Source organism: Bos taurus, chromosome 9, assembly GCF_002263795.3.
Source record: "Bos taurus isolate L1 Dominette 01449 registration number 42190680 breed Hereford chromosome 9, ARS-UCD2.0, whole genome shotgun sequence".
In the NCBI taxonomy this organism is placed as follows: domain Eukaryota; kingdom Metazoa; phylum Chordata; class Mammalia; order Artiodactyla; family Bovidae; genus Bos; species Bos taurus.
Window position 1 is genome coordinate 91,480,384 of NC_037336.1, and position 18,681 is coordinate 91,499,064.

Below are 18,681 nucleotides of genomic sequence, written 5' to 3' on the forward strand. Positions count from 1 at the left end.
CCAAATTTGGTACTAGTGGGGGTTTGTTTTGGGAGAAACCTCCAGGAGAATTGACTTGACAGGCACGTGAAGTGTAGTAAAGTAAGTCATACTCAGTGTGGGATTCTGCCTAAACGATATTTAGAGGGGTATGACTTTTAGGGTAAACGAACAGGTTGCAGATGGGTGAAGTACATAAAGTGGAGCAAATTGTCATTCTTTGCCAAGAGCTGAGCACTGATCAGGTTATCTAATTTCTGAAGATCTCCAAATTCTTTCTGCCATGGAGATAGATGGGTAACTGGTACAGCTTACATTGCTGAAGCATCCTGGAAACCCAGGCATTTACATGGCATTTACATGGCATTTACGTGGCATTAAAGGTGACAGCATCTTCTTAGTACATTCCAGCAATCTGAACCAGCCTTGGCTGTCTTTCCAGAATCTTACCTGATTATGAGAACCAGTAGTAAATGATTAATAATGTTGGTGCTCGTAACCCTGATTCAAACATGAGGGTTGGGATCATGAGCGGAGGAATGCAGATAACTTGTAGAAGCTAGCCAGCAAAGGTAGGAAACAGATTTGCTCTGAGGGCCTCCAGAAGGAGGGCAACTTGTTCACTGATTTTAGACCACCAGAGGTGTAGAAGACTACCTTTTTGTGTTTTAAGGTACTGATTTTGTGGTGTTTTGTTACAGTAGCAAAAGAAAACTAATACATTGCCCTTTGAGACTTCGGTTGAATGGACAGGTGAACTGCATGAGACCCAGAACAAACAGCAGGGAGAGAACAGTCTTTAGGATCTATTAACTGAATGATTCCCAAAGCTCTCTTAGGTCTGGAAGACATTCATGTTCTGACCAGCCAGAGTAGAGAGGCCTGATTGAAATCCACATTTAGTAGATATCTTGCAATGGTCATATTTTAATGTAGGGCTGAATTAGCTTTAGAGTAAAGCAGTAACCCAAAAGCTGGAGACTTTTTTTAAATAACCTTGACACAAATCCAAATATAATAAAACTCTGCAAATATATCAGCTGTAAGTATTTTTAAAATAAATGTTTTCGGGGAAAGGAGATGTTTCTGAAGGCATGAACAGTGCAGCCAAAAATAGGCCAGATGTGTCTCCTGTGTAGGACTTATTAAAGGGAGGTGGCTTCTGGCTTTTAGTATCCCTGGGTCTTTCATGGTAACAAGTTAAGTTCTGAATCAGCCTTTTCCTTTTTTTTTTTTTTTTTAATCTAATTATTCTTTTCTTAAGGGTAAGATACTGTTTTCATATTTAACTGTTCATTTCAGCACAGAAAGATACTTAAAAGGTTCCCAAATAGGACTGCAGTGAAAAGGGATTTTGAAACTTTGTTGCACATTAGAATCACCTACAGAATTTTTAAACTACCCCAGTTCCCAATTTTCTGTACCACGTATCTTGGATTATCTTTTAGAGTGTGTCTCAGATATCCACAAATGTGTGCTGTCAAGCTTGAGAATATGTGATAATAATGCAAGATGTTGTCTTGGCATAGATGTACATGGGTACCTGGCATTTTAGTTGATTTTAAACATAACAAATAAAAATATCAGTTAATAAGTATTTAAAATATGCTATCTTAAATTTTAATTTATTACTGTTCCTAGTGCTTTTCCTTAGCTACTTGAAAGAGTAACTTCTCTGCGATTTAGGTAATCTGTCTCTTCTGTCTTGGCAGTATGCAGTACTACTCTGTGGGTCGGTCAGGTGGACAAGAAGGCAACACAGCAGGATTTAACCAACCTGTTTGAAGAGTTTGGACAGATTGAGTCCATTAATGTAAGTATCAATTCTTAAATATAATAGTGTAGGGTTTGGAAAAATATAGGGAGTTTTTAGTCACTTTGCATCTGCCTTTAATCACATTTTTGTGAGGATTATTTGACTCTGATCATTTTTGTGTTTATTCTCCTGCTGTCTCCATAATTAATTTTTCTTTTTTTAATGGAATTCTTAACAAAATATTTTTAGGGGCCTTACTACAGTGTGGTAGTACTTGATTGCTAAAAACATCAAATGAGTTAGCAGGAACCATATGTATGATCTGGTTTAATTCTTTTTTTCCCTTTTTTAATGAAAATGGAGAAACTGAGTTAGAATTATCATTATTTGCACCTGAGCATGTCGGTGATGGTGGAGACACAGCTGGACGGGAGGTCCCAGTCTTCTGCCAGCCTCCTTCCTCCCCTTCCCCACCTCGCCCTCTCAGAGCAAACCCCGAGGCAAGAGAACCTATGTGGCCTGAGCACAGTTCCCTCTCTCCTCAGTGTGATTCTTTCCCTGTACCCAGTCCCCTTCTTTGAATATTTTCTTCTTCCTGAAGGACTAGTGTTTCTCCTTGGAGCTAAAACTAAGCCATGAAATGTTTTGTAGTCATTTGTTTGAGGAGACTTCAATCCTGATTTTATTCACTGTTACTGTACATTAATGTCTTTTGGACATTTTTCATCATTATTTACCAGGAAATTAACTGGTTTTTCCTTTCTAGTCTTAGAGTTCTTACAGTCTCAATGTTCCTTATATGGCCAAATTTGACTTTCTGGTATAAGTAACAGCAGTGTTTATTTAAATTGAATTAGACCATTTTGAATTTTACTTTCAGTGGAGTGTGACCACATTGGAGCCTCACAGGAAGCTGGTTAATAATTATTCATATATTGTTACTTTACCAGGGAGGAACCTAAATGATTTGACTGAGTTACATGGATAGTAAATAACTGATTAGTTAATAAATAATAAATAATTGGTTGAATGTTTCAACTTAGGTATTTCAGATTCCTCTTTTTATACCATAAAAGTGTTGAAGGCTTCTCTTTTTGTCTTTTTAAATTTCACCTGTCAGAATTTAAGTAATCTTTCAGAGTTTGTAATCATGTAACCTCTCAAATTTTTTCCTGATTTTGTACTACGTTTAAACTAATGGTTCTCAGCTCTAGCTGCATATCAGACATGGGCTGACATTTGAAAAAATATGATGCCCATGATCAGTATCTTTAGATTCTTATCAAAGTGCCAAAATTACACGGGTGAATTTGATACAAAACCAGGAATCATTGCTCTGCACAGATCCTGAATCCAAGTGGCGTGCTGTATTTCACATTGTGTATGCCATGTCTAGGCTTTCTCGCACCACAGTCATTTGGACATCAGTGTGTCTCCCTCTTCTTCTGTCTTACCTTATAATAGTGTATTATTTACAAGTAATAGGCATTAAGTTATTTTGTGAAGTGAAGTGTACTAAATGGCTAGTGATAAAATCCAGGATTTGAAACACTGATGGAAGACTTAATAAACCTTTCAGTTGGTTTGGGGGGAATTTGAAGACTGAGAAGAGTCCATTAGATTTAGAATTTAGTAGGTCATTAGCTTGAAGAAAATATTTTTGGTGGTTTGGGGAGGGTTTGGATCTACATTGCGAAAGATGAAGAATTATGTAAGGGGTTAGATAAGCTTCTCTTTTGAGAAGTTTGGAATTAAGAGTTGATAGCAGCAGCAGCAGCAGCTTGAGATATTAGCAAGACTGAGGGAAAGGTTATTTTCACAGCGAAAGCTTATGTGATGACTACTAATAAAGGGGTAGAAGACCTTGTAAGTTCTTTATAAACTGAAATACTCCATGTATTTTTCTGAATTAATACGTTAAAGATAATTTTATGATTTGGCAGTTCATAGAGTAGTTAAATGCTACAAAAATTGAGATCCTTATGGTGAGGCTATCTTCCTATTCATACTAAAATCTTTGGAAGTAGTTGGGCAAAGTAAAGTTTTATAAAATTGAAAAGCTTTCATTTTATTGTTGTAGATTTTGGACTTTAATATTAAAGATAAAATATTTTGGCCAAACAAAAATCCTTCTCACAATACCCAACATAACATTTGTAAAATTATAAATACTACTGTAAATAAATTACATGCTTCAAATATTCATTGTGTAGTGAAACTTTGATTGATATGTGATATTTAAGATTTCGTGTATATTAGGCTTAGAATGAGTCCCAGCTAGCTTCTGAACTTTTCTTTTTAAGTAATTGTATATGAATTGTACCAATAAACAGCCAGAGGAAGAAAGGGGGAAAATGATTCATCAGTAATCAATGTTCTGTTCTATTAAAACCATAAAATGCCAGAAATGACTTGCCCTCCTAATACCGTTTCTAAAGAAAAAAAATTTTTTAACAGATGATTCCTCCCAGAGGCTGTGCGTATGTCTGCATGGTTCATCGACAAGATGCATTTCGAGCTCTTCAGAAACTTAGTTCCGGCTCGTATAAAATTGGATCCAAGGTCATTAAGGTGAGACTGGGGGACACATGCTCTTGTTTTATTAGATTGTAGAATTCTGTTTCCTGTATTGGATCCTTTCTTAGCATTATGGGTAAACCTTGACAGAAATTTATTATTTCAGTATTATTAAAGTATAGAATTAGCTTGAGGTTAAACAACAACCAAACAAAACCTTATTCAAGCAGTTCTTTGAAATCGCACCTGCACAGTGCTCTTTAGTCGACCAGGACCCCATTTTATGAGCAGAGCTTTATCAGGCTTGTCTTTCATTCCTTTCTTGCCAGTGCTTCCTAATCCTAACCCAAAATTATACTATTGATGTCTCCTTTTTAACATCTTGTAATTCACATTTTATTTCTCCTATTTTGAAGATAATTTATTTTATCAATTTCTGTAACTGAATTAATAAATTTAAAATTACTTTCAAAGGAGTTAATACACCCATACTTTGTCCTTTTATGGCAGAGAGTTTCTCTTTGTAAGCTGAAGTGTCACTGGTCTCTTTCATGGAGTACCAAGATTTTGTTTAGCTAATTATCTAAGTATCTAATTGCTTAATTATAAGATTTTTTCTAAATAATTATATCTAAGTTGAGATTTTTATGGTGAAAAGTAGATTTGGATTATATTGAGGAATGTATTGTTTTAGGATCATACTAAGAAGTGTCAGAAAGTGAAGAGGAACTGAAAAGCCTCTTGATGAAAGTGGATGAGTGAAAAAGTTGGCTTAAAGCTCAACATTCAGAAAACTAAGATCATGGCATCTGGTCCCATCACTTCATAGGAAATAAATGGGGAAACAGTGGAAACAGTGTCAGACTTTATTCTTTCGGGCTCCAAAATCATTGCAGATGGTGATTGCAGCCGTGAAATTAAAAGACGCTTACTCCTTGGAAGGAAAGTTATGACCAACCTAGATAACATATTCAAAAGCAGAGACATTACTTTGCCAACAAAGGTCTGTCTAGTCAAGGCTATGGTTTTTCCAGTGGTCATGTATGGATGTGAAAGTTGGACTGTGAAGAAGGCTGAGCGCCGAAGAATTGATGCTTTTGAACTGTGGTGTTGGAGAAGACTCCTGAGAGTCCCTTGGACTGCAAGGGGATCCAACCAGTCCATTCTGAAGGAGATCAGTCCTGGGTGTTCATTGGAAGGACTGATGCTGAAGCTGAAACTCGAATACTTTGGCCACCTCATGTGAAGAGTTGACTCATTGGAAAAGACTGATGCTGGGAGGGATTGTGGGCAGGAAGAAAAGAGGACGACAGAGGATGAGATGGTTGGATGGCATCACTGCCTCAATGGACATGAGTTTGAGTAAATTCTGGGAGTTGGTGATGGACAGGGAGGCCTGGCGTGCTGCGATTCATGGGGTCACAAAGAGTTGGACACGACTGAGCGGCTGAACTGAAGAAGTGGAAATAAACCCCATATTACAGACACCGTCACTGTCTAATGCAGGTTTCATTTTACAAACAAAATCAGGAAACACATGGGAAAAAATTCTTTGATTATTATTATTCCAGCAGTGATTTTTGTCCAGCTGATTTTTGAAACTAATTTTATTTGTATTTACATCATTAGCTTATAATTTTGTATGTTTTAGCTTTTTTTTTTAATAGTATAAATGCACTTTTTTTTTCTTCTCTTATAGATTGCTTGGGCTTTAAACAAAGGTGTGAAAACAGAATACAAACAATTCTGGGATGTGGATCTTGGAGTTACGTATATACCATGGGAGAAAGTTAAAGTGGATGACTTGGAAGGTTTTGCAGAAGGAGGCATGATTGATCAGGAAACTGTAAATACTGGTAAGAACCCTATGGGGAGTTTTATTGTTTAAAAAGTACGCTGAAAGTGTAACTGCTAAACATTTTGCATGATGGGGTGAATTGTGTTATTTCCTGGATTTTTTCCCCCTTGCACACAAGTGGGGAAAAAAATGAACCATTACCCTGTTCCATGTATATGCTTACTGTGATCTATTCATAAGTGTCAAAGTGTAGTGTTCTAAAACTCTGAATGTAGCATTTCTTATGTATGCCTTTTTCTAAAGCTTCAGTCTTTGAGAGAGTTGTGAATATGGAGGCATCTTTAGACTAATTATTTTATTTACTTGAGTTTAAATAAGAACTGGGGATTTAGGATGGTGTTTCTTTAAAAAAAATCTTCCAAGATTATAATACTTTGATTAGTATCTGTGTTGAGAATGGCAGGAATAGAACCTTGGTTTAGAGAGCTGTAGTTCAGATTGATGGAGCTCTATAAAGCTTATAACCAAGTGATAATCTGACCTGTTCTTTTTAAAAATTTGTCTTTTTAGTTTTAAAAAATTCACAGGATAATGGATACTTGGGAAAGAGTCGAAATATGATATACCTCATTTCTTGACATCTTAGCTCTTTACTAAAGTTAGCTTAATTTTAGGAGTAGTGTTTTTGTTCTCTGGCCAGTGCACATGTTTTCAAACACTTTTTTTCAGTTGTTGTATTCTTGCAATTTCCTTCTCTCTCTCATTTGGATAGCTGCTCTTCCAGAACATTTATTCATTCAAAGCATGTTTCAGTTCCTGCTGTGTGCCAGGCATGATTTTAGGAACTGTGATTATAGCAGGGAGATAGACAACAGTCCTTCCTCTCAGAGTGCGCACTGTAGTACAGGGATGGACAGCAGTCCTTGGGCCAGATCTTACTGGCTGCCTGTTCTGTAAATGAAGTTTTATTGAAACATAACCATGGTCAGTTGTGTTTACCTATTGTATATGACTTTAAAATTCAACAACAGTTGAGTCATTGTAATGGAGAACACATGCCTGCACTGTCTAGAATACTTACAGCAAGAAGTGTTTGCCAACCCATGTTCTAGTGGGGAAAAATGGATAATAAACAAAGTAAATAAACTTAATAGTATTTCACTGTTGGTAAGCCCTAAGAAAAAACAGAGCAAGGGAGAGGCAGCATGATTGTGGTGCTTTTGCAGTTTTAAGTGAATGAAGAGGGTCTAGTGGAGCAGGTGATTTTCAGAGGGATGAGATGTGCAGCTTTCTGGGAAAGAGTGGTTCGTACAGAGAGAATGCAAAGTCTATTAAATGGTTACAAGAGCAGAATGGCTTGAGTATAGTGAGAAGTGAGTAGTAGGAGATGAAGTCAGAGAGGCAGAGTGGCAAGGTCATGTGAAGTCTTACTAGCATTTTGATTACTGATGGGTGTGCTCTAAGGGAGATGAAGAACCTTTAGAGGACCCGTTGGAGCTTCTTTGTGCTGCTTTTGCATTTTTCAGTATTTTCAGGAAGATTTTTCTATATTGGGTTAATGCTTTCCTTGTTGGCTCCCCTTGTACTTTGTGACAAAATATAGAATAAGGTTGGTTCCTCTTATATCAGGCAGCCTTGGAGATATGTCTCTTATTTCCCTTTTATGTGTTTTCTCTAGACTAAATATTTTAGCATCTTTGATTTGTGCCTCATTTCATGTTGTTTTGAACTCCTTAGTATCCTAATTGGATTTATCTCAGCAGAACCAAATAGTTTGTCCACAACACCTAGAGTTGTGGACACTTCTGGAAGATGAGCCGTGGTACAGGAAGGACCATTTGGACCTGGAGTAAATGTATTCATAGTAATAGAAAATGAAAAAGTGCATCCACTCAAAGGAAATCAATTTCAAATATTTTATTTAGAGTGGGAAACGGTGAAAAGCTCAGAACCTGTTAAAGAGACGGTCCAGACAACTCAGAGCCCACCTCCAGCTGAAAAGGAGACAGTGGTCACAACCCAGGCAGAGGTTTTCCCTCCACCTGTTGCTATGTTACAGGTTAGTGCTGGGTGTTTTTTTTAACTGTTCAAGGTGTTGTTTTACATTTCTGTTTTTACTCATTTTTTTATTTTATAAAACTTGGGAGAAATTGTGCAAAATAGATTAACATTAAAATATAAGTATTTTGAAAATTTTCATTTAGGTAAGAAGTAATTCATATTTAAATGTTTATTTACTGAACAAATTTATCGAGTGCCTGCTCTGTGACATTCACTGTTCAAGTCACCTGGGATAGGGGAGACCTCAGGGAAAGAAAACACGCATAAATCCCTACCCTTCTGGAGCATTTGTTCTCATTATGAGAGACAGAAACTAGGAAATTAGTAAGTTTATAAGATACTGTGCAAGGGAGAAGGTAGTATAAAACTATGATGTCAGGAGTGCCTCGGTAGGAGTTTAAAATTTAAAATAGGGTAGACTTTATTGAGAATGACATTTGAGCACCACTTACAGTTGCTGAGGCAGTTAATCATGTGGCTATCTCAAGAAAGCTTTGGAGGCAGAGGGAACAACCAGTGCAAAGGCCACAGCTGGGGACATTATGGGTGTGTTCCAGGAAAAACAAGTGAGCAAGAATAGTGAGTGAGAGGCAGCTTAGTGAAAGTGAGACTTCTTGGAGGACTTTGGTTTCACTCTCAGATGGGGGACCCCTTATTTTGAAGAAAGAAGTGACTCTATCTGGCTTTAAAGGATTGCGCTGGCAACTGCTTTGAGAATAGAATAGTGGGCACTTATTAAAGCAGAGACAAGTTAAAAGACAATTGCAGCAATTCAGACAAGAGATGATGGTGGCTCGGACGAGACTGATGGCAGTGAAGTCAACAAGAGGCTGACAGATGCTAAGGCTGACAGATACTAAGTGTATTGTCATGGTATAACCAGTGCACATAATTGGATTTGAGTTGTGAGAAAGAACAGAGGCAAGGTTTTGGTCTGAGAAATTGGAGAGATGGAGTTACCATTACCTGAGAATGTGAGACTCTGGAAGTGTGGTTTTGGGAAGGACAGAGGGAGTTCAGTTTTGTGTGTGTGAAAGTTTGAACTGTCTTTCTGGACAACAAAATTGAGGTGTTGAATAGACCATTGATATAATGTGAACTTCAGGAGAGAGGTGGGCTTCCCTGCTGGCTCAGCTGGTAAAGAATCCACTTGCAATGTGGGAGACCTGGGTTCGATCCCTGGGTTGGGATGATCCCCTGGAGAAGGGAATGGCTACCCACTCCAGTATTCTGGCCTGGAGAATTCCATGGACTGTATAGTCCCTGGGGTCGCAAAGGGTCAGACATGACTGAGAGACTTTAACTTTTCTTCAGGAGAGAAGTACAGCCAGCCATGCCAAAATGCAGATAAATATTTGGGAATTATTGTACCTATTATGAGTAAAAGAATTTATGGTTAGGAGTAGAAAGCAAGTTAATGAGAAATTGCAGCCATTTTAAAGCTGATAGTGAGTGATGTGCTTCCTAATGGTGATTAGAGTGCATAACATAGTTAGGTGTTACAAACTTAGTGGGAGATGGCAGTTTAAAATTGAGCATGATATTCACTGTTGAGGAGGTGCCCATATTTTTGCATCACCTGACTATAAGGTAGATTTCACAATCTCCACATACACTCTGTTGAAAAATACTGTCTTCTACTTCAAGTAGGTTTACTTGTAAGAATACAGAAAGAAAAAAAGCAACTTAATATGATGATGTTTTTACCTTTCTGTGAAACAGAAATCATTTACCTTGGTTGTCCTAAGATGTAATCGTTGCAGATGGATAACATGGTGCATGGACTTTTTTATTTTCTACCCCCAAGATTCCGGTAGCTCCAGCAGTGCCTGCAGTTAATTTAGTACCACCAACATTTCCTGTGTCAATGCCAGTTCCTCCTCCCGGCTTCAGTCCAATCCCTCCGCCTCCTTTTCTCCGAGCAAGTTTCAACCCTTCACAACCACCGCCTGGTAAGAATTCATTTTGTATATGAACTCTGTTGAGAATTCTGTCATTTAAATTGTTCTGTTTCGAAGTTCAAATGCTGTAAGAGCAGTGATTCTCAAACCAGAGCTTACATCCGAATCACCTGTAAGGTGTGTTGAAGCACAGATTGCTGGGCCGAGCCACCTTCTGAATCAGTGGAACTGAAGTGGGGCAGGACAGTTCCATTTCTAACAAGTTCCCAGCTGATGCTTGTTGTTCACAGACCACACTTAAGAAGCATTTGACAGAGAAAAGATTTAAATGAATCTTTTAAAATCATTGAAATACTTCAAAATAATTTAACATTTATGTTGAAGTTTTTTATATAGAAGTCTACAGTTATCACCCATTTGTCAGAAAGTATGCATCAAATATATATAGATTGAAAAAAGTGAAAGTGTTAGTTGCTCAACTGCGACCCCGTGGATTCTAGCCTGCCAGGCTCCTCTGTCCATGGAATTCTCCAGGCAAGTATACTGGAGTGGGTTGCCATTCCGTTCTCCAGGGGTTCTTCCCTACCTAGAGATTGAACCCAGGTCTCCTGCATTGCAGGCAGATTCTTTACCATCTGAGCCACTCTGGATCTAATAATATGTAGATTATTTCCAGTTTGACATTAGAAATTAAAGTATATCTTAAAGTGCTAATTGAATTTGTAGTAATTCTTTTGACCTAATTAATTTTGGTAAACAAAAAGGCCCTTAAATCATTGTTTCCATGTAAAAACTATGGATTACCTAACACATATCAATTAAATATGATTAGTTGCTTATATGTAAGAGATACAGAGAGCTTAGAGCTTTTTATTATTAGATCATGGGAGGTTTAGAAGAATAAGGGATCAAATGATATATGTTGTTTTTAAAATTGTTTCTTTTTTTTGAACTTTATGAATTATTTGTATATTATGAAAAGAATGACTGAATTGATTTCTGTAATTTAAATCCTTAGCCATTGTTGAATACAGTTCTAAAAACTGGAAACAAACCAAAAATTAAACTCATTGTCTGTTGTAATTTATCATGTAATGTAAAATTTTTAAATTATAGTTTAATATATAACTTGAAGTTGATGAAGATTTTAGTAAGAACTGTACCTTTTTATATTTTAAATATTAGAGAATTACTCATAAAATATCTTCTGTATTTGTCATTGAAAATTAAACTTAGATTTGTTTTCTCAGAAGAAATACATGGTATTTCAAAAACCATATACACGTTTGCATTCACTTGTTGAAAATCATATTTTTTTCCCCATTATTTTTAGCCACTTTTTCTAATGGAATATAATGATAGCTCTGTATTTTAAAAATACAGAGAAGCAGGTTTATAGTTGGATCATGTGATATTATTTTTATTAAGGTTTGTTTCAGTGCTAAAAACAGAATCTATATATATATCAGAGAGATACAGGAGCACATTTTACAGGTGACATTATTGCACATAATATTACAGCAGCTTGAAATACAGTGCTTAACTCCCCCTCATGCAGTCATCAAGCTAACATAGAAACAGACTGCCTGGCTTGAATTAATGTTTGATTTGAGAGTATCACAGCGCGTGCCACAGGATTTAGACGAATGAGTAAACAAATAGTATATGTTCATGACAGGGATCTCTGTGCTTTTACTTTTTAGCCTACTGAGTGTCAAATAAGGTTGTGTGTATAAAAATAATTATTTAAATGGAAAATATATTCATAAATATGAGGTTGTAGTAAGGATTATATAATGAATGTAGAATTTCATTTATAGCTATTGAAATCTTTGATTTAAAAGAAAGTAACTTTTTTGTTATTTTATTTTTGGTCTTTTTTTTCCCCCATGCAGGTTTCATGCCTCCTCCAGTTCCACCCCCTGTTGTACCACCACCTACTATCCCACCAGTAGTACCAACATGTGAGTTTTCTACATTAAAAATTATGTGTTGGTTCTCATTCCTGTGAATTATTAATTTTTTTATTCTGAAAGTTGTCAGATAGTTGCATTTTTTTGGTTTTTTGGGTTAAATGATTTCTGACAAATCAGCAGTATTCTATGACAGTCCAGATTTGCTCTATTGTATCAAGATTTTTTATAATTGTTTTATTTTAATCAAAAGTTCTCATTGTTTTTTTGTTTTGTTTTATGTATAAAATGTCTTAATCTGGAGCAGCTCCACCCACATTCCCTTTTTAAAAATCCTTCATGTCTTTGACTTGTTGAAAAGTAGTTCATTTTTATGTGCCTGTGTGCTCAGTAGCTTTAGTCGTGTCCAGCTCTTTTCAGCCCTATGGACTGTAGCCCACCAGGCTCCTCTCTCCAAGGGATTCTCCAGGCAACAGTCTGGAGTGGGTTGCCACACCCTGTTCCAGGGGCCTTTCTGACCCAGGGATTGAACCCCATCTCTTACATCTCCACATTGGCAGGCAGATTGTTTACCACCAGCAGCACCTTGGAATTCCTCCCTTCTCTATATAGGATCCCAAATAATGGATTTGGGTTTTTTGCTTCTTTGTGGTATCGAATTTGTTATTTTGTCTTCTTGAACCTCCTGCAGATAGAAAGTTTTTAGCACCATAGGCTTGTTTAGAACATGCTTCAACTTTTTTGGTAAGAAAACTTAACAAGTGGGGTTCTGTGGACTTGATATCACTTCACATCAAGAGCCATGCATGCAGTGCCTTCTTGTTCATGTTAAATGATGTCAGAATGGGTCAGAGCATTCAGATGGTGGAACCTGGTCATTAAAAGTCGCCTTTCACATTGTCGTCTGATGCTTTCATCCTTTGATTATTATTGCCAGAATCTACCTTTTATTAGTTGCAAAGTGATCTTCTAAATTTTATGATCCCTTCCACATTTCTTAGCAAGAATTTGTTCTGTAAATTATATTTCATTACCTTGAAGGACAGGAGACCCAGGGTAGATGCTAAATTCTTTACTGCAAGTGCCATCTTTCAGAGTAACGAATTCTATTATCCGTGATACCCAGTGGCTGAAGGTAGGGGAGAATTTCTCTTATTTCTTCTCTACTCCCTTCCCTCTATGTTTTCCCCCTGCGTTTTTAGTAACATGTATGGATTCATGGATTTATGCTTTCAAATAGTTAAATTCACTTTTCTTTTTGAAGTTCAGTTTGTTCATCTTTGTACAATGAGACCTTTCATGTTACTGCTCTATCCTTTTGGGATGACTGTTATCAGTTTTGGGGAGCTTCTTAGCTTTTTGGCATAATATTGGACCAAAGGACTTTATTGTAAAGAGAGTATATTATAGAGCCTACCTTTTGATATTGTAACTCATTTTTATTATATTTTTAAACTCCTTTTTCTCCTGGTGCTGTTAGACAACACGAGGATCCTTTTTATGTTACTGTTGATTAATTAGGAAGAACTGTTCATTTTTTCTGAAAATTAGAAAAATGTTCAGAAGCCATTTCTGAATTCACTGTTTACAGAGACTTATCCTACTTACTTAAGAGCCCCTCTACCAAGTTTACTTCTCCTTATTTTAATTATTTTGGAAAATCTGGGATCAATTAAAGGAAAAAAAGAAATACCATGTGTGCCAGATACTCACCTGATTGTTCACACTGTCTCATTTAATTCTCACAATTCCCATATGGGATCTCAGGTCATTTTATCCCTGTTTTACAGCTTTGTTCTATGTTAACGGTTTGTCTAGGTAGTCTGGAGTTAAATGTGAGGATAAAACATTTTTTAGAATCCCAGAGTACATGACTAAATAGTGTTGTGACATAAATTTGACTAGAATTTCTAATTGTTCAATTGTAATTTTAATATTCCTCTAGCTTAGTTTTTAACATACACGTGACATATAAACAGGACATTTCTACCCATTCTTTAAAACGAAATCTTTGTACCTTTTTATTTGTAGTTCTAATCTGATGAGTTTCTAACCTCATTTGACGAAAAGTAGTGAATGTAAAAGACCCTAGTACTTAGAATTTCTAGAGAATTGGGCAGGTTTTCACTCTCATTTGTTCGTCTTTGTATTTACACCAATCATTTCTGTACATTTAGATAGTCGCGTACTGACATCCGTGAAAAATTACTAGGTTTTGTTTTCATTGATTCACTTTTGGCTGTGCTGGGTCTTCCTTCATTGCTGAATGAGCGTTTCTCTAGTTGTGGCAATACTCTCTAGTTCTCGTAGGTGGACTTCTTGTTGCAGTGGCATCTCTCGTTGCAGAGGACAGGCTCGCGGGCTGTAGAGCACAGGCTCAAATAGTTGTGGTGTACAGGCTTAGTTGCTCCATGGCATGTGGGATCTTCCTGGATCAGGGATTGAACCAGTGTCTCCTGCATTGGCAGGTGGATTCTTTACCATTGAGCCACGAGGGAAGCCCCATCTTTGAAAAATTATGATTTTAAGTGTGGGTCCTTCTCTACTAAATATTTCTAAAATATTTTTAGAAATTTCTTTTTTTTAGAACCTATTTTTTTAAAAGAGGTTTCTAAGTATAATTTAGCCTCTTCATGGTGTCTTATTTATCATTTTGAGTATCAGTTACTATATTTATAATGTGCTGGGTAATACAGTTCAGTTCAGTCACTTAGTCATGTCCAACTCTTTGCAACCTCACGGACTGCAGTGCGCCAGGTTTCCCTGTCTATCACCAACTCCCAGAGCTTGCTCAAACTCATGTCCATTGAGTTGGTGATGCCATCCAACCATCTCATCCTCTATTGTCCCCTTCTCCTCCTGACTTCAATCTTTCCCAGCATCAGCGTCTTTTCCAGTGATACAGAGATGCCATTAAATGAAACACTCAGGCTCCCAGAGGTTAGTTTTCATCATAAATGAAATAAAGGGACCAGAAGAGAATTCACATAATGTCATGTCAACTGAGCAGTCTCACCATATAATTGGGAGAAGAGGCTAGGAGGTGATTTAAAACTTCAAGACCAGTGTTGGTCATGCTTAATATTTTAACTTGGCACATTAATTGATTAGCTAATTAAATCTGAACTGTATATTCTCCTTCTTTAAACAGCTTTAGTGCAGCCGCCATTATCTATGACTCCAGAAACTGTGAAAGATGTTGGATTTGGTAGCCTTGTTTTACCAGGTGGTTCTGTTGCCAGCAGTCTTGCTACTGCCACTCTGCCAGCTGGAAATGTTTTTAATCCTCCAACGAAACAAGCAGAGCCTGAAGAAAAAGTACCTCATCTTATTGATCACCAGATTTCTTCTGCAGAAAACACCAGATCAGGTAAAAAAAAAAAAAAGTAAAAAGAAATTCCCAGAAAGACATAGTTAAATCATAAGTACTACTTCTCTGTATTGGTGTTTAATTCTGAGGTGTCATGCATATGTAACCGATTCAGTGCATGGATATTGCAGCTTTTAAAAAAAGAAAAAAAAACACTGTCCCCTAAAATTTCTATTAAAAACAAATTTGGCATTCTATTCAGGATAGTATATATTTTGACACCTTTTTGTTAAGACTTCTCAGTTTTTTTGGCCTATTGGGACTTTTTTAATGTGTTGTTATCAAAATAAGATTGCACAAAATATGTATACCAACAGAAAGATTAAAACAAACCAAAGGTATAGCTTCTATCAGATATTCAGCTAGGTCTAGAAGATAAGTGTGTTGTTTGAAAGCGGCAAGTCTTTTTTCTTTTTAATGACATTACTGTTAGAAATGCTTTTGTTAAATAAAGGTGGAGGATTGATATAAAACCTGACGTTTTAGTTTAACTTAAAAAGATATTATATAAAGATTTTAGGTAAGAGGTCCACTTTGTTTTCATATTTAAATTTTACTATGTGTGGTATTTATAATTTTAGCTTTAATTTTTATTTAATATCTGGTATACCTTGATTCTTGGGGAGATACAAGTAGCTGACTACTGGAAATTATAGCATGAATAATTATAAATAAAGTAAGTCTTCTGTATACAAATGAGTTCTGTTCTGAGAGCACGTTTGTAAGTCCAACAAAAGTTAGCCTAGGTACCCAACCAGCACCATTGGCTACATAGTACTGTACTGTAATAGGTTTATAATACTTTGTACACAAATAATACATAAAAAGTAAACACTGAAAATGTTTTTAATCTTACAGTACAGTACCTTGAAAAGTACAATAGTACAGCATAACAGCTGGCCGACAGGGGCTGGCTTGAGTGAACAGGCAAGAAGCGTTACTGCCTAGAGGAGGATGGAGGGATAGTGCTGCCCTCTGTATGCAGCACTGGGCATTCAGGTACACGGGGGTGCATGCAGGTGACCATGCTAGACGTGTGAATGAACCTAGTGACTGGGCGTGAACACACGTTGACATCTTTGAAAGTTCCCACCTTAAAGGTTCGTATGTAGGGGACTGAAGTGTATCATTTCTTTTTCACACCAGGGTGATTGATTATGTTATTGTTTTCCTTTCCATTTTAGTGATTCCAAATGATATTTCAAGTGGCCCTGCGATTTTAGGACAGCCGCCAAATGTGACAAGCAATTCTGGAATTCTGGGAGTCCAAAGACCAAACGTATCCAGTAATAATGAAATTCTTGGAGTCCGGCCATCTAACGTTTCCAGTAGTTCTGGGATTATTGGACCCCAGCCACCAAATATTCTAAATAACTCTGGAATTTTGGGATTACAGCCACCAAATGTGTCAAGTAGTTCTGGACTTTTGGGAGTGCTCCCCCCAAATATGCCTAATAATTCCGGACTTATCGGAGTACAGCCACCTGGTATCCCAAGTACTTCTGGGCTTTTGGGAACACAACCACCAGCTGGGCCTCAAAACTTACCCCCTTTAAATCTTCCTAATCAAAGGATGCCTGCAATGCCAATGTTAGACATTCGTCCAGGACTGATCCCACAGACGCCTGGACCACGATTCCCTTTAATACAGCCTGGAATTCCACCCCAGCGGGGACTCCCTCCCCCAGCAGTACTTGATTCAGCTCTGCATCCACCACCCCGTGGTCCTTTTCCTCCAGGAGATATTTTTAGTCCACCTGAAAGACCTTTTCTAGTTCCTGGAAGACAAAATGTAGACAATGTTCCTAACCCAGAGAAAAGGATACCACTTGGGAATGATAACATTCAGCAGGAAGGTGACAGAGATTACCGGTTTCCTCCCATTGAACCCAGGGAAGCCATCAGTAGACCTCCCCCGGTGGATGTTAGGGATGTGGTTGGACGACCTGTTGATCCACGAGAAGGTCCTGGAAGGCCTCCGTTAGACGCTAGAGATCATTTTGGAAGACCTCCTGTAGATATCAGGGAGAATCTCGTGAGGCCAGGCATAGATCATCTTGGCCGAAGAGACCACTTTGGCTTTAATCCAGAGAAGCCCTGGGGGCCCAGAGATTTTGATGAGCGAGAGCATCGAGTTCTACCTGTCTATGGCGGTCCGAAAGGCTTACATGAAGAAAGAGGTAGATTTCGGTCTGGAAACTACCGGTTTGATCCTCGAAGTGGTCCTTGGAACAGAGGATTCGGACAAGAGGTTCACAGAGATTTTGATGACCGCAGAAGACCCTGGGAGAGGCAGAGGGACAGGGATGACAGAGATTTTGATTTCTGCAGAGAAATGAATGGGAATCGTCTTGGACGAGATAGAATTCAGAACACCTGGATCCCGCCTCCTCATGCTCGGGTTTTTGAGTTTTTTGAAGGGGCCACTTCTCAACGAAAAGGTGATAACGTGCCTCAGGTTAATGGTGAAAACACTGAGAGACACGCCCAGCCACCGCCTTTGCCAGCGCAGAGTGATCCTGAACTGTATGAGAAACTGGCCTCCTCAAGTGAGGTAAACAAGAAGAGTGACACAGTTGCTGATGTAGAGAGTGAACCAGTGGTAGAAAGCACAGAAACTGAGGGGACATAATCATCACTCAGTAGGTAAAAGATACATTTTGTAAAGTTGTCATCTCTCTGTAATAGATTAATGGCTGACCGGACCATAGTTGCTCACTTTCGTCCGCCAGAATTAAGTTAATCTGATGTTCATGTTCACCTTTCTCTTAAAATAATTGTACAACTGACTTGTATAGACATTGTTCTTAATATGAACATGGTAGGTAAACATTTTTTTATTTTTCTGATAAAATATAAATGTTGCCCCCTGATTCTTTTAACTTCAAGGAAACGAATAACAGCTTGTCAGAGACTTCCTATGGAAGAAAGAATTTTTTTTAGATACTACCATTAGGTTGGATATGGTAATAGATATATTTCAGAATAGCAAGTGATGGTATATCTTACCCATATCTTTAGGCTGCTGCAGAATTTTAAGGTAATAGACAAAGCTGTGATATTTTATGCAAAGACTGGCTCTAAATATTTGAGGAGCACAATACAGAGATTTTAAAAAGTGATTTTGTAAAATCTACACTCTGGTCTCTGTTTCTCCAAAGTAAGTGTTTGTCATTTGTTCCTCATACTGCAGTGAGTTCAAAAGAAAAAGAAAACAACATCAATATTAAAGTACGTTTCAATGTTGGGTGAACTTTGTTTTTAGATGCCAATAAAACTTCTTTGTTTGATAACAGTGTTCTAGGAATTGTATTTTTTTAACCTACAAATTCTTAAAACCATGAATCATTGGCAGCATGTGCTTAGTTGTTGCAGAAGTTTTCTAT

General features: G+C 37.4%; 1 protein-coding gene across 8 annotated transcripts in view; it reads left to right on the forward strand.

Annotated features, from left to right (window-relative positions):
* SCAF8 (SR-related CTD associated factor 8) overlaps positions 1-18,681 on the forward strand; it is a 221,350-nt gene that overhangs the window by 68,445 nt on the left and 134,224 nt on the right. For 4 of the 8 annotated variants that reach the window (XR_009495878.1, XR_009495879.1, XR_009495880.1 and 1 more), the window contains exons 13-20: positions 1,692-1,792; positions 4,193-4,306; positions 5,952-6,108; positions 7,976-8,109; positions 9,919-10,063; positions 11,908-11,976; positions 15,077-15,295; positions 16,480-17,941. Coding sequence is in view for 4 of the 8 variants with exons in the window: in XM_024997099.2 (XP_024852867.2) it covers positions 1,692-1,792; positions 4,193-4,306; positions 5,952-6,108; positions 7,976-8,109; positions 9,919-10,063; positions 11,908-11,976; positions 15,077-15,295; positions 16,480-17,927 (2,387 nt within the window). In the remaining 4 variants the exon portion in view is untranslated. Of the gene's footprint in view, positions 1-1,691; positions 1,793-4,192; positions 4,307-5,951; positions 6,109-7,975; positions 8,110-9,918; positions 10,064-11,907; positions 11,977-15,076; positions 15,296-16,479; positions 18,589-18,681 lie in introns of those variants that run through there. The other 4 variants (XM_024997099.2, XM_059889964.1, XM_024997100.2 and 1 more) reach the window with 1 other exon arrangement.